At 45.2% G+C, this 16,762-nt stretch overlaps 1 protein-coding gene across 1 annotated transcript; it reads right to left on the reverse strand.

Moving 5' to 3' along the window:
• Window positions 1-764: 764 nt before the first annotated feature.
• On the reverse strand, window positions 765-6,625 carry ARMS2 (age-related maculopathy susceptibility 2). Its single transcript, XM_037727615.1, is given in 3 exon segments — window positions 765-1,207; window positions 6,329-6,354; window positions 6,356-6,625. Coding segments are annotated over 3 exon segments (324 nt in total). The 3' UTR covers window positions 765-1,179.
• Window positions 6,626-16,762: the final 10,137 nt, after the last annotated feature.

Below are 16,762 nucleotides of genomic sequence, written 5' to 3' on the forward strand. Positions count from 1 at the left end.
CCTTAATCAGGAAATGAGGCTTCTGAATAGGAATGGAGCAGCCATGTTTGTGCTGCCCAGGAGGAGGACGGTTTCCCACTTCGGGCCTCTGTTCTTCCAGATGTACAAAGGACCCCCCAGAATGCTCAGGGGCTCATATTGCCTTTCCTAAGTCACAGGATCTAAGCTCTAAGGAGCTGTATTAATAATTTTGGCTCTTCCTATAAGCTTATCCTATCACTCCACTACTCAGTAATTCCCAGGGGCTCTCAATGCCGGTAGGATAAAGTCCAAGCTTCTTACCCTGACTTCCAGCATCCCCCATGCCCCTCAAGACAGGCTGTCCTCTAGATCCAGGGTGGTAGAATCCATTCCTACTCACCCATTCTCCTGTAGCAACAGAGCCCTGGCTGGGGCCATGCCAGCAGGTAAAAGATGACTTTGCAGATGGCTTTGTCTCCTTTCCTCCAAGTGCCAGGCCCACTCCCATCCTCTCTGGCCACCCCAGCATCAGAGGTCACAACCTCCTTTAACAGCAGGTACACCCTGATGACAAGCCTACATCAGTTCAGTGGGGTTCAGTTCAGGAGAAATTTCCTGAGCCCCTGCTACAGAGTAGCCACTGCTAGTTACTGTAAAGCAGTGTCAGTGATTGATCCCCTGTCCTCAAGAAGCTCCAAGTCTAGAATTTTCTGTGATGATGGAAATATTCTCTGTCTGTGCTGTCCAAGAGGGTAGCCGCTAATGACATGTGACTGCCAAGCATTTGAAATGCAACAAGTCCAAGGAGGTTCTGAATTTTTATTTAATTTTAAGTAAGTGTCCATCACTCGGGAGAGAGCGGAGGGTAAGAAAACAAAGGCAGGATGACAGGCAGGAATGCGGTGACGGAGAGGAATCCAGATGTTAGGAGGAGATTGGGCTGCATCTCAAGGGTTGAGAGGATTTCACCAGCTGAACAGAGCAGAAGCAGCATGCAGTTGGTGGTGACGTCATGAGTCTACGCAGGTGGGGAAATTCCAAGTTGCGCACTGTGGCCGCAGGCGGGAAGAGGGTCCTGTGGGCAGCCAAGGCAGCTGGAGGGAAGGAGGCCGGTCCAGGTTGTGGGGGACTCCCTTTGTCCTCCTAAGGACTTTGGGCTGCACATTGATGGTGATGAAAAGCTCCAGTTGGCTTTTAATGAGATATATTTTGGCAGAATCACCTTGCTGCAGTCTGGATGATAGATTGAAAAAAAAAAAATAGATTCATTAGTATACTTTTTGGTTTTTCTGTGAGACAGAGTTTCCTTCTTTCCCCCAGGCTAGAGCGCAGTAGCGCAATCTCGGCTCACTGCAATCTCTGCCTTCTGGTTTCAAGTGATCTCCTGCCTCAGCCTCCCGAGTAGCTGGGATTGCAGATGCCTGCCATCACGCCTGGCTAATTTTTGTATTTTTAGGACAGATGGGGTTTCACCATGTTGGCCAGGCTGGTCTCAAACTCCTGACCTCATGATCCACCTGCCTTGGCCTCCCAAAGTGCTGGGGGATAACAGGCGTGAGCCACCATGCTCGGCCTNAAAAAAAAAAAAAAAAAAAAAAAATTTATTCAGTAACGTTTATGCATAGCCTGTGGTCTATACTGGAGGATGTCTGTGTGTACGACAATGTATATTCTTCAACATCTTAGATTCCATTTGGATACTTCCATAGAGATGGCGTGTCCCTGTGCCGGAACTCAAGTGAACACTTGGCTCAGAATCCATTGTTGGTCTCTAGAAATCCAGCCCAATTCTCTTGGTTAAAGATAAGGTATGTCTAGTTGCCATTACGTTTTCTCTTTGGGGACAAAACTCAGAAAGATTATTACCTGATGAACAAGGCTTAACGTGCTGAGCCTTTGAAGGAAGAAACTAGAGATGGTCCTCTAGGGTTTTTTTCTAGTTTCCGGAAAACATGCAAACGGCCAATAAATGCCTCCTTATATTTGTGTCCATTTTAACCTGGTCAAGGGAAATTCCAACAAAAATCCCAGACTGCTGGAGCAAGAAGATCTCATACTGTGACCCTCCAAAGGGAAGTACTTTCTGTTGTCTGAAAAGAAAGAAATGCCTTCCCTTTAGAGTGTTACCGTTCGAGAAAAGCAACATTGAGGTTGGGTCTGATCTTGGTAATACATTTGCAGAGCAAGCTTATAGTCAGACTTGGATGATGTTCAGGTTCTATTTTGTTTTTGTTTTCTAAGACAGGGTCTGTGTTGCCCAGGCTGGAGTACAGTGGCACCCCCAACCTAGGTCTCTTGGGCTCAAATGATCCTCTTTTTTGGGTCAGAGTCTTGCTCTGTGACCCAGCCTGGAGTGCGGTGGCATGATCTTGGCTCACTGCAACCTCTGCCTCCTGGGTTCAAGTGATTCTCCTGCCTCAGGTTCTTGAGTAGCTGGGAATACAGGCATCTGACAGATGCCCAACTAATATATGCATTTTTATTATTATTTATTTATGAATGAATGGATGAATGAGATGGAGTCTTGCCATCACCCAGGCTGGAGGCCAGTGGCACGATCCCAGCTGACTGCAACCTCTGCTTCTCGGGTTCAATTAATTCTCCTAACTCAACCACCAGAGTAGGTGAAATTGCAAGTGCCCATCACCATGCCCAGCTACTTTTTGGTATTTTTATTTGTTTGCTTGTGTAGCAGAGACCGGATTTCACCATGTTGGCCAGGCTGGTCTCAAACCCCTGACCTCAAGTGAGCCACTCACCTCGACTTTCCAGAGTGCTGAGAATATAGGTGTGAGCCACCACCTGTGGCCATCAACATTTTTTACTCCAGGGAAATTATTTTGGCACTGGCTTATAGAACCTCCCTTGGCCTCAGGTAGAGTTGGAGGGGACCTCAGTGTCCCTTGAAGAAGGGATGTGGACTGCTTAGCAAGAGCACAGAGGTCGAATGCATGAGGTTTCAGTATTTACTGGGTAAATGAAACTGAAACCTTGGGTGTGTGACCAGGAGATAAATGTGTGAAATGGGGGTCTCACTATGCTGCCCAGGCTAAACTAGGGTTAGATCCTCCTGCCTCCACCCTCCCCCATCTTGCGTAGATGGGAACACATGTGAATATGAACCCATGCACAGGCAAGAAGAAAGAAAGGACTGTTCTTTGGTTCATGCCCCACCCCCAGTTAAATGTATATTTTAGATAAATAATGTATTTACGATATACTTGAACAACAAATGACTTCTTGTTTAGGTGTCGACGAAATCTTGCTCTGTTGTCAGGCTGGAGTGCAATGGCGGGATCTCAGCTTATTACACCCTCTGCTTCCCAGGTTCAAGCGATTCTCCTGCCTCAGCCTCCCGAGGAGCTGAAACTACAGGTGCGCACCACTATGCCGAGCTAATTTTTGTATTTTTAGTAGAAACGTGGTTTCACCGTGTTGTCCACAATGGTCTCCATGTCTCGACCTTGTAATTCACTCATTTGGGCCACCCAAAGTGTTGGGATTACAGGCATCAGCCACCGAGTCCAGCCAAATATTTTGTATTTAGTACAGGGGGTTTCAGGACGTTAACCAGGCCAGATTACAACTCCTGACCTCAAGTGATGCATTCGCCTCTGCCTTCCAAAGTGTGGTGATTACAGGTGTGAGCCATCATCCCGATCTTGTGGATTTCGGTTCAAAATGTATTCAGAAACTTTTATGCTTAGCCTGTGGTCTATACTGGAGGATGTTTGTGTGTATGACAATGTATATTCTTCGACATCTTAGATTCTATTTTGGATGCTTCCATAAGGACTGTGTGTCCCTGTACTGCAACTCAGGTGAACACTTGGCTCAAAATCCATTGCTGTTCTCTAGAAATTCAGGCGATGCTTATGGGTAAAGATAATGTATGTCTAGTAGGCATTACTTTTTCTCTTTGGAAACAAAACTCAGGAGCATTAGCCGTTTGTGAACAAGGCTAACCTGCTGAACCTTTGGAACAAAGGATGGTCCTTTTAGGTGTTTGTGTTCTGGATTCCAGAAAACGTGTAGACAGCGCCAAAGACGCAGATGAATGCATCTTTATTTTTGTGTCCAGCTTAATGTGGTCAAAGAAACCTCCAACAAAAAACCCCAGAGTACTGGAGCAAGAAGCTCCTATGCTGTGACACTCTAGAGGGATGTGCCATCTGTTGTCAGAAAGAAAAAAACGCATGTCCTTTTAGATGATTACTGTTTGAGAAGAGCAACATTGAAGTTGATGCTGATGTTGGTAGTACATCTGCAGAGCGTGCTTATGATCAGACGTGGATGATGGTGAGGTTCTGTTTTGTTTTTGTTTTTCCAAGACAGTCTCTCTGTGCTGAGCCTAGAGTGGGTGGTACTTCCAGGGAGATCTCTAGGGCTCAAGTGGTTTATTTATTTATTTTTTGAAACCCACTCTGGCTTCGTTGCCCAGGCTCAAGTGCAGTGGCAGGTTCTCTGCTCACCGGAAGCTCCACCTTCCAGGTTCTAGGGATTCTCCCACCTGAGCCTGCCGAATAATTGGAAACACAGGAAGCTGCCATCACAGCCAGCTAATCTTTTTTTTTTTTTTTTTTTTTTTTTTTTTTTTTTGTTTTGTTTTTTTCTGAGATGGAGTTTTTACTCTGTTGCCCAGGCTGGAGTACAGTGGTACGATCTTGCCTCACTGTAACCTCCACCACCCGGGTTCTAGCAATTCTCCTGCCTCAGCCTCCCAAGTAGCTGGGATTACAGGCGCACGCCACCATGCCTGGCTAATTTTTGTATTTTTAGTAGAGATGGGGTTTCACCATGTTAGCCAGGCTGGTCTCGAAATCCTGACCTCAAGTCATCCGCCCACCTTGGCCTCCCAAGGTGCTGGGATAACAGGCGTGAGCCACTGCACACGGGCTATTTTCGAGAATTTCTGAAGCACTCTAGAATTACAGAACTAGCATTTCTTTTTTTCTTGTTTCTTGTTTTTGAAGTAGGGCAGCCTCCTGGGCCAGAGTAGGCTCAGAGACTCCAGTGCTAGCACTCCTGATATCAAATCATAAAACTTTCATGTCCATTAGTTAAATAAGGATACTGAAAAGCCAATCCCAGGCCTGCTGCTGCTCAGTTTCCTTTTAAACTCTTAAAGTCTATGTATTTGCTAAGATCTAGAGTTCAGATCTTTTATTAGTTTAGGCTAACCCTTCCCCTAATTGGTTGCATGAGACCAGCAGTTCAGCTTTGCATTACTTGGTTCCCTTCCAACATACTTGCTTTAGAAAATTAAAAGCATGACATGTGATTAAATTTTCCACTCTTCCTGGTAAAGTATCAGACAGATACAATTTAAACAGAGCCTCAGGCAGCTATGAAAAGGTCTTGAATGACAGCTTGTCAATTTTCTGTTATTCGGAAGCAGCTTGAAAAGCTGAGCGCACTCACATTTAGAACATGCTGCCATTTAGGCAAAATGGTTTGACATTGAATCAAGGACATTATGAGCCAGAATTTTAAATCTGCTTGTAAAAAAAAAAAATTAGGAGAGGGAGGGGGTTCAAACTTTGAGTTATTTCATTTGTCTAATTATACAGGCACTACAGCAAGTACAAAGCGCCACAGTTCCGTAAGCATTGAAAAGCATTTACTAAGCTCGTTTGGCTACATGGTCTCTAAGATGCTTGATGTCTGAGTTTTAAACCCACCTGACCTAGAAGGCCCAGATTCTTTCTCTACAAACTTGCATTGTTGTTTTCTTACACATACAGCCAAGGCATTTTTTGATCCATAAGCACTGGAAGGCAGTGAGAATATTGAAAGAATGGTAGAGCTTTCTAAATGACTCCTCTAACAACTCGGACGGGAAGCAGCTGACGGCTGAGGTTTCTGCCTCCTTCAATAAACCCTAAAGCCAGCTCACCTGCTTGAGGGGCTACTTGGATAGCCTTCTAGGGGCTTTGGGTTTCCACTCACCCCATCACTTTCTCAGACCTACTTCGTCTTCTTGTTTCTTTTGTGGGGCATGTAGCAGGTGCATTGGAAGCACTTACTGATATTCCCAACTCTCCAGCTATATATAGACAAATGAAATAACTCAAAGGTTGAACCCCCTCCCTCTCTCAGTTTTTTTTACAGGCATATTTAAAATTCTGGCTCATAATGTCCTTGATTCAATGTCAAACCATTTTGCCTAAACGGCAGCTATTCAACCAGAGGAGGGTGGAATTGACCCTGGGCCCTGCCTCGACCTCCCTGTGGCCAGCGGTGCTCAAACCTGAGCATGCATCAGAAGCACCTGCAGGGCTGGTTAAAATGCAGGCTGCAGGGCTCCACTCCAGAATTCCTGATTCAATAGGCCTGGGATGAGGCCTGAGAATCTGCATTTCTTACCAGTGTCGGATGGTGCTGAGGCTGCTGGTCTGAGTACAGAGGAGGTTCCAGCAGGAGAGAAGAAGGCTGGTAAGTAGGGCTCAGTGTGGATGTTAGCAGCTGGGATCATGGAGTGTGGTACAGACAGTTTGCTCCCCTGCTTGTAACCGGCTCCTCCCCCAACTCCAGTGTCCAGCACAGACTCTCGCAGGGTGGAAATGAAGAACACATGAGCCACCGAGGAGGGCAGACTTGCTATCCCAGGCCCTCCTGTCCCCTCTGCCTCAGTGACCATTGGTCTTGGGTGTAGGTGCAGCATATAGGGTACAGGGACATGACATTGTGACAAAGGTGCTGTCCCTTTGCCAAGCCAGCTGCCATCTCACTCAGGAGCACTGTCTTTTTCTGTCACACAAAAGTGCCCCAGCAGTCAGGGTGCCCTGATAACTCCACCCTAAATTGTTGGGTCGTCTCAGGTAGGGTGCACCCCTCAGTCCTGCTCTGCCAGAGGAGGCGACATAGGTCCCTAATATCCACTGAAATCATCTGTGAAGCTTTTATCAAATGCTGAGACCCAAGGATTTGGAGAAAAACTTGATTGTAGATCGTATTACTGAATCAATGTTGATTTTCCAATTTTGATCATGTTACTGTGGTATGAGAACTTTTTGAATTTTTTTTCAAGAAAAACACACTGAAACATTTCGAAGTAAAGGACGTGCAGCTGAAAGCCTGCAACCTAAATGTTTTAAATGTTTCACATGCTTTAAATGTTTCCAAGAACTAGAATGGTGTAGCAAGAGTGGTAAGAGTTAGCATTTGGGAAATCCAGGTTAAGGGTAAATGAGAGTTCTGGGTTTTGTGGGGTTTTTTTGGTTTTTTTTTTTTTTCCATTTTTCAACTTTTCTCTAAACCTAAAATTATTTCAAATTAAAAAAATATTTTTTGAGATGGGATCTCATTCTGTTGCCCAGGCTGGAGTGCAGTGGTTTAGCCACAGCTCACTCTGGCCTCAAGTGATCCTCCCACCTCAGCCACCTGAGCCACTGGGACTACAGCACAGATGTGCACCACCGAGCCCAGCTATTTTTTATATATTTTGTAGAGGCCAGGTTTTGCCATATTGCCAGGCTGGCATCAAACTCCTGGGCTCAAGCAACCTGCCTGCCTTGGCCTCCAAAAGTGCTAGGATTACAGGCATGAGCCATCATGCCCCGGCCCTTTTATTTTTTTTTTTTTTTCNTTGAGATGGAGTTTTGCTCTTGTTGCTCAGGTTGGAGTCCAATGGTGTCATCTTGTGCCACTGGGACCTCCACCACCCGGGTTCTAGCAGTTCTCCTGCCTTAGCCTCCCAGGTAGCTGGGATTACAGGCACCCACCACCACACTCACCTACTTTTTGTGTTGTTAGTAGAGATGGGGTTTTACCATGTTGGCCAGGTTGGTCTCAAATTCACAACCTCAGGTGATCCACCCACGTTGGCCTTTGAAAGTGCTGGGATTACAGGCATGAGCTGCCACACCTAGCATCAGGTGGTCCTCTTGAGTCAGCCGACACTCTGGTCTCTGCTGGAGGATGTTTATGTATGCAAAAATATATGTTATTCAACATTTTCTATTTTGGCGGCTTTCATTGGGACTGTGTGTCCCTGTGCTGGAGCTCAAGTGAACACTTGGCTCAACATCCATTGCTTTTCTCTAGAAATCCAGCCCAATTCTCTTGATTGAAGATAAGGTATGCCTAGTGGGCATTGCTTTTTCTCTTTGGGGACAAAACGCAGAAAGACTACCTTCTGATGAGCAAGGCTAACCTGCTGATCCTTTGAATCAAGGTACTAGAGATGGTCTTTTTAGGGGTTTATGTTCTGGCTTCTAGAAAACGTGCAAACAGGGCCAATAAATGCATCTTTATTTTTGTGTCCATTTTAACCTGGTGAAAGGACATTCCAACAAAAATCCCAGAGTCCTGGAGCAAGCATATCCCAAACTGTGACCCTCCAAAGGGAAGTGCTTTCTGTTGTGTGAGAAAATACAAAGGCCTTCCCTTTAGAGTGTTACCGTTCGAGAAAAGCAGCGTTGAAGTTGGTGCTGATTTTGGGTAATACATTTGCAGAGCATGCTTATAATCACACTTGGATGATGTTGAGATTCTGTACTGTTTTTGTTTTGTAAGATCATGTCTTTGTTGCCTAGACTAGAGTGTGGTGGCACTTCCAACCTAGGTCCTTTGGGCTCAAATGGTCCTGTTTTATTGGACAGAGTTTTGCCCTGTGACCCAGACCAGAGTGCAGTTCCAGGCCTCCGCTCACTGTGACCTATGCCTCCTGGGTTCAAGTGATTCTCCTATCTCAGCTTTCCAAATAGCTGGGATTTCATGCGCCCACCGCAATACCTGGCTAATACTCGTAGTTTTATATAGAATTCATTTATTTATTTATTTTTGAGACGAGTCTAGCTGTTGCCCAGGATGGAGGGCAGTGACATGATCCCGGCTGAATGCAACCTCTGCCTCTGAGGTTCAATTAATTCTCCTGCCTCAACCTCTAGAGTAGCTGGAATTACAGGCACCTGCTACCATGCCAGCTACTTGCTTTTTTTTTTTAAGGAGACTGGTTTTCACCCTGTTGGCCAGGCTGGTCTCAAACCCCTGACCTCAAGTGAGCCGCTTGCCTCGGCCTCCCAAAGTGCTGAGAATACAGGTGTGAGTCACCGCTCATGGCCATCAACACCTTTTCCTCCATGGAAATTATTTTAGCATTGGTTCATAGAACTCACTTAGAGTCAGGTAGAGTTGGAGGGGACCTCACTGTCTTTTTAGATGGGATGCAGACTGCTTAGCAAGAGCATAGAAATGGAATGCGTGAGATTTCAGTATTTAGTGGATAAAGGAACCTGAAATCTTGGGTCGTGACCAGGAGATAAATACGTGATACGGGTGTCTCACTATGCTGTCCAGGCTAAGCTAGGGTTCCATTCCCCTGCATCTGCCCCTCCCTCATCCTTCATAGATGGAAACACATGTGAATGTTAACTCATGCACAGGGGTGAAGAAAGTAAGGACTGTTTTTTGGTTCATGCCCACCTCCAGTTAGATTTTTGTTTTAGATAAACAATGTATTTGATATGTACTTGAACAGCAAATGATTTCCTATTTAGGTGTGAACGAAGTCTCACTCTCTGGCCAGGCTGGAGTGCAATGGTACGATCTCAGGTAATTGCAACCTCCTCTTTCCAGGTTCAAGCGATTCTCCTGTCTCAGCCTCGCGAGTAGCTGAAACTACAGGTGCGCACCACCAATCCCAGCTAATTTTTGTATTTTTAGTAGAGATGGGTTTTCACCATGTTGGCCAGGATGGTCTTAATCTCTTGACCTCGTGATTTGCTCACCTGACGTGCTGGGATCACAGGCATAAGTCACTGCACCTGGCCAAATTTTTTGTATTTGTATTAGAGACGGAGTTATGTCATGTTAACCAGACTGGTTTTGAACTCCTGACCTCAGGTTATGCATCTGCCTCTGCCCTCCAAATTGTGGCTATTATAGGCATGAGCCAAGGTGCCCAGCCTTGTGTGTTCTATTAAACATTTATTCAGAAACTTTCATGCCTAGCCTGTGGTTCATAAAGGAGAATGTTTGTGTGTATGATAGTGCATATTCTTCACCATCTCAGATTCCATTTTGGATGCTTCCATAGAGACGGGGTGTCCGTGTGCGGGAACTCAAGTGAATACCTGGCTTCAAATCCATTGCTCTTTACCAGAAATTCAGCCCAGTTCTCATGGTTAAAGATAAGGTGTGTGTAGTGGGCACTGCTTTCTTGCTTTGGGAACAAAACTCAGGAGCATTGCCCTGTGATGAGCAAGGCTAACCTGCTGAGCCTTTGAAACAGTGAACAAAAGATGGGACTTATGTTTCTGTTCCGGATTTCAGAAAGCATGCAACCAGGGCCAAAGATGCAAATGAATGCATCCTTATTTTTATCTACAGTTTAACCTGCTCAAGGAAAATTCCAACAAAGAATCCAGCGTCCTGGAGCAAGAAGATCCCAAACTGTGATCCTCCAAAGGGAAGTGCTTTCTGTTTTCTGAAAAGAAAGAGACCCCTTCCCTTTAGAGTGTTACCGTTTGAGAAAAGCAACGTTGAAGTCGATGCTGATTTTGATAATACTTTGCAGTGCATTCTTATAATCTGACTTGGATGATGTTATAGTTCTGTTTTGTTTTTGATTTCTAAAAAGGGTCTTTGTTGCTTAGGCTGGAGTACAATAACACTTCCAACCTAAGTCTCTTTGGCTCAGATGGTTCTCTTTTTTCGGACAGAGGCTTGTTCTGTGATGCAGGTTGAAGTGTTGTGCCATGGCTCCGCTCAGTGTAACCTCTGCCTCCTGGGTTCAATCTCCTGTCTTAGCTTTCCAAGTAGCTGAAATTTCAGGCACCCTGTGGAACACCTGGCTAATATTTGTAGTGTTTTTTTTTTTAAGGCATATAAATATATGCATTATTTATATTAATTTAATTAAATTTGATTAATGCATTAAATATATGCATATATTTATTTATTTTTGCCACAGATTTTGCTGCTGTCCAGTCTGGAGGGCAGTGACATGATCCTGGCAGACTGCAACCTCTGATTCTCGGATTCTATTAATTCTTCTGCCTCGACTTCCAGAGTAGCTGGAATTACAGGTGCCCACAACCATGCCCAGCTACCACTGTGTTTTTTCTTTTTACCTAGTGGAGACTGGGTTTCACCATGTTGGCCAGGCTGGTCTTAAACCCCTGACCTCAAGTGAGCCACTTGCCTCAGCCTCCCAAAATGCTGAGAATACAGGTGTGGGCCACCGCCCATGGCCATCGACATTTTTTGCTCCATGGAAATTATTTTGGCACTGGTTTTGTTTTTTTTGTTTTTTTGTTTTTTTTTTTTTGAGACGGAGTTTCGCTCGTTACCCAGGCTGGAGTGCAATGGCGCGATCTCGGCTCACTGCAACCTCCGCCTCCTGGGTTCAAGCAATTCTCCTGCCTCAGCCTCCTGAGTAGCTGGGATTACAGGCATGCACCACCATGCCCAGCTAATGTTTTGTAGTTTTAGTAGAGACGGGGTTTCACCATGTTGACCAGGATGGTTTCGATCTCTTGACCGCGTGATCCACCCGCCTCGGCCTCCCAAAGTGCTGGGATTACAAGCGTGAGCCACCGCGCCCGGCCTGGCACTGGTTTATAGATCCTCCCTTGGGCTCAGATAGAGTTAGAGGGGACCTCAGTGTCCCTTGAAGAAGGGATGTGGACTGCTTAGAAAGAGCATAGAGTGGAATGCATGGGGTTTCAGTGTTTATTGGGTAAATGAAGCTGAAATCTTAGGTGCGTGACCAGGAGATAAATGCGTGAGACGGGGGTCTACCTATGCCGCCCAGGCTAAACCAGGGTTAGATCCTCCTGCCTCTGCCGCCACCATTTTGGTATTTGGGAACACATGTGAATGTTAACTCATGCACAAGCAGCAAGAAAGGAAGTACTGTTCTTCGGTTCATGCCCCACCTTCAGTTAAATTTGTATATTAGATAACCAATTTTAGATGTACTCGAACAACAAATGCTTTCCTGTTTAGGTATGAACGAAGTTTTCCTCTGTCGCCAGGGTGGAGTTCAGTGACACAGTCTCAGCTTACTGCAACCTCCACCTCCCAGGTTCAAGCGATTCTCCTGCCTCCGACTCCCAAATAGCTGAAACTACAGGTACGCTCCACCACGCCCAGCTAATTTTTGTATTTTTAGTAAAGATGGGGTTTCACATGTTGGCCAGGATGGGCTCCATTTCTTGACCTTCTGATTCCCCCATTTGGCCTGCTGAAGTGCTGAGATTATAGGCATGAGCCACTGCGCCTGGCCAAATTTTTTGTGTTTTTAGTAGAGATGGGGTTTTGTCATGTTAACCGGTTTTGTTTTAACTCCTGACCTCAGGTAATGCATCTGCATCTACCTTCCAAAGTGCAATGATTACAGGCATGAGCCACCGTCCCTGGCCGTGTGTATTTCTGTTCAACATTTATTCAGTAACATTTATGCATAGCCTGTGGTCTATACTGGAGGATGTTTGTGTGTACCACAACGTATGTTCTTCGACATCTTATATTCCATTTTGGATGCTTCCATAGAGACGGTGTGTCTCTGTGCTGGAACTCCAGGGAATACTTAGCTCAAAATCCATTACTGTTCTCTAGAAATCCAGCCCAGTTCTCATGTTTACATGTAAGGTATGTCTAGTGGACATTACTTTTTCTCCTTGGGACAAAACTCAGGAGCATTGCCCCTTGATGAGCAAGGCTAACCTGCTGAGCCTTTGAAGCAACGAAGAAAAGATGATCCTTTTAGGTGTTTATGTTCTGGATTCCTGAAAATGTGCAAACAGAACCAAAGATACAGATGAATGCATCTTTATTTTTGAGTCCAGTTTAACCTGGTCATGGAAAATTCCAGCAAAAAAAAACCCACAGTACTGGAGCAAGAAGCTCCTATGCTGTGACACTCTAGAGGGATGTGCTTTCTGTTGTTGGAAGGTAAGGGAGGCACATCCTTTTACATGGTTACTGTTTGAGAAAAGCAACATTGAAGTTGATGCTGATGTTGGCAATACATTTGCAGAGCATGCTGATAATCAGACTTGGATGATGGGATTTTGTTATTGTGTTGTATTTTTTTTTCTCAAGACACTGTCTCTGTGGCCCAGGGTGGAGTAGGTGGCACTTCCAGCGAGATCTCCAGGGCTCAAGTGGTCCTGTCTGTTTTTTATTTTTTGGGACCCACGGTGGTCCGTTGCACAGGCTGGAGTGCAGTGGCAGGATCTCTGCTCACTGGAAGCTCCACTATCCAGGTTCTATGGATTCTGCCACCTCAGCCTGCCAAATAGTTGGGATTATAGGCACCTGCCATCACTCTCTTCTTTTTTTTTTTTTTTTTTTTTTTGAGACGTAGTTTTTGCTCTTGTTGCCCAGGTTAGAGTGCAATGGCATGATCTTGTCTCACTGCTACCTCCATCACCCTGGTTCAGGCAATTCCAGTGCCTTCGCCTCCAAGGTAGCTGGGATTACAGGCACCCACCACCACATCCATCTTCTTTTTGTGTTTTTTTTAGAGATGGGATTTCACCATATTGGCTAGGCTGATCTCGAATTCATAACCTCAGGTGATCCACTAACCTTGGCCTTCCAAGGTGCTGGGATTATAGGCTAAGTGTGAGCTACCACGCCTAGCCTCAAGTGGTCCTCTTAAGTCAGACTAGACTTTGGTCTATGGTGGAGGGTGTTTGTGTGGGCCAAAATGTATACTCTTCAACATCTTAGATTCCATTTTGGTTGCTCCCATCGGGGCCGTGTGTCCCTGTGTGGAACTCAAGTGAACGCTTGGCTCAACATCCATTGCTGTTCTCTAGAAATCCAGCCCAATTCTCATGGTTACATATAAGGTGAGTCTAGGTGACATTGTTTTTTCTCTTTGAGGACACAACTCAGAAAGATTGCCTTCTGATGAACAAGGCTAACCTGCTGAGCCTTTGAAGTAAGGAACTAGAGATGGTCTTGGTAGGGGTTTATGTTCTGGCTTCTAGAAAACGTGCAAACAGGATCAGTAAATGCATGTTTATTTTTTTGTCCATTTTAACCTGGTGAAGGGAAATTCCCACAAATATACCGGAGTCCTGGAGCAAGAAGATCCCAGGCTGTGACCCTCTAAAGGGAAGTGCTTTCTGTTGTCTGGAAAGAAAGAGACGCCTTCCCTTTAGAGTGTTACAGTTTGAGAATTGCAACGTTGAAGTTGACGCTGAATTTTATAATACAAATTTTTTGTATTTTTAGTAGACACTGGGTTTCATCATGTTAACCAGGCTGGTTTTGAACTCCTGACCTCAGGTGATGCGTCCCCCTCTGCCTTCCAATTGTGGCGATTACAGACGTGAGCCAGCGTGCCCAGCCTTGTGTATTTCTGTTCAACATTTGTTGAGAGACTTTTATGCCTAGCCTGTGGTCTATACTGGAGGATGTTTGTGTGTACAACAATGTATATTCTTCAACATCTTAGATTCCATTTTGGATGTGTCCGGATGCTTCCATAGAGACAGTGTGTCCCTGTGCTAGAACTCAAGTGAACACTTGGCTCAAAATCCATTGCTCTTTTCTGGAAATCCTGCCCAATTCTTATGGATAAAAATAAGGTATGTCTAGTGGGCACTGCTTTTTCTCTTTGGGGACAAAACTCAGAAAGATTGCCCCCTGATTAAAAGGCCCTTTTAGGGGTTTATGTTCTGGATTCCAGAAAACATGCAAACAGGGCCAGTAAATGCATCTATATTTTTGTGTCCATTTTAACCTGGTCAAGGAAAATTCCAACAAAAATCCAAGAGTGCTGGAGCAAGAAGATCCCAGGCTGTGACCCTCTAAAGGGAAGTGCTTTCTGTTGTCTGGAAAGAAAGAGACGCCTTCCCTTTAGAGTGTTACCGTTTGAGAAAAGCAACGTTGAAGTTGATGCTGATCTTGGTAATACGTTTGCAGAGCATGCTTATAGTCAGACTTGGATGATGTTCAGGTTCTATTTTGTTTTTGTTTTCTAAGACAGGGTCTCTGTTGCCCAGGCTGGAGTACAGTGGCACTTCCAGCCTAGGTCTCTTGTGCTCAAATGGTCCTCTTTTTTGGGGGCAGATTCTTGGCTCTGTGACCCAGCCTGGAGTGCAGTGGTGCGATCTTACTTCATTGCAACCTCCCTCCTCCCGGGTTCAAGTGATTCTCCTGCCTCAGCTTCTTGAGTAGCTGGGAATACAGGCACCTGACACGCCCAGCTAATATTTACATTTTATTTATATATTTATTCATTTATTTTTGAGACAGTCTCTCACTGTCACTTAGGGTGGAGAGCAGTGGTACAATGCTGGCTGACTGCAACCCCTGCTTCTTAGGTTCAATTAATTTTCCTCCCTCAACCACCTGAGTAGCTGAAATTATAAGCACCCTTCACCATCCCCGGCTACTTTTTGCAATGTTTGTTTGTTTAGTAGAGACTGGGTTTCACCATGTTTGCCAGGCTGGTCTCAAATCCCTTACCTCAAGTAAGCCGCTTGCCTTGGCTTCCCAAAGTGTTGAAAATACAGGTGTGACCCACTGTTCGTGGCCATAACACCTTTTACTCGATGGAAATTATTCTAGCCCTGGTTGGAGGGGACCTCACTGTCCCTCAAATATGGGATGTGGACTGCTTAGCAAGAACACAGAGTGGAATGGATGGGGTTTCAGTGTTTTTTGGGTAAATGAAACTGAAATCTTGGGTACCTGATCAGGAGATAAATGCATGAAACAGGGGTCTCACCATGCTGCCCAGGCTAAAGCGGGTTTAGATTCTCCTGCCTCTGGCCCTCCCCCATTTAAGGTAGCTGAGAACACGTGTGAATATTAACCCATGTACAGGCAAGAAGAAAGTAAGGACTGTTCTTTGGTTCGTGCCCCCCACCCCAGTTAAATTTATATTATAGATTACAATGTGTGTGCGACGCGGTCGAACAACAATTGATTTCCTCTTTAGGCGTGGACGAAGTCTCACTCTGTCGCCAGGCTAGAGTGCAATGGCGGGATCTCGGCTTATTGCAACCTCTGCCTCCCAGGTTCAAGCGATCCTCCTGCCTCAGCCTCCTGAGTAGCTGAAACTACAGGTGCGTGCCACCATGCCCAGCTAATGTTGGTATTTGTAGTAGAGACGGTATTACAATATGTTGGCCGGGATGGTCTCGATGTCTTGACCTCGTAATTTACCCACCTTGGCTTCCTAAAGTGCTTGGATTATAGTCGTCAGCTACCGAACCTGGCCAAATTTTTTGTATTTTTAGTAGAGATGGGTTTTCGCCATGTTAACCAGGCTGGTTTTGAACTCCTGACCTCAGTTGATGCATCTGCCTCTGCTTCCAAAATGTGCCGATTACAAAATTTATTCAGAAACTTTTATGCCTATCCTGTGATCTACACTGGAGGATGTTTGTGTGTAGGATAATGCATATTCTTCGACAATCTAGATTTCCTTTTGGATGCTTCCATAGAGATGGTGCATCCCTGTGCTGGAACTCAAGTGAACACTTGGCTCAAAAGCCTTGCTCTTTTCTGGAAATCCTGTCCAATTATTGTGGTTAAAGATAAGGTATGTCTAGTGGATATTACTTTTTCTCTTTGGGAGCAAAACTCAGGTGCATTGCACTTTGATGAGCAAGGCTAACGTGCTGAGCCTTTGAAGCGACAAAGAAAAGATGGTCCTTTTAGAGGTTTATGTTCTGGATTCCAGAAAATATGCAAACAAGGCCAAAGATGCAGATGAATGCATCCTTATTTTTATGTCCAATTTAACATGGTCAAGGAAAATTCCAAGGAAAAAACCCAGAAACCCAGAACAATGGAGCAAGAAGCCCCTGTGGTGTGACTCTGGAGGGAT

Source organism: Cebus imitator, unplaced genomic scaffold (genome assembly GCF_001604975.1).
Source record: "Cebus imitator isolate Cc_AM_T3 unplaced genomic scaffold, Cebus_imitator-1.0 Scaffold235, whole genome shotgun sequence".
NCBI classification, from domain to species: domain Eukaryota; kingdom Metazoa; phylum Chordata; class Mammalia; order Primates; family Cebidae; genus Cebus; species Cebus imitator.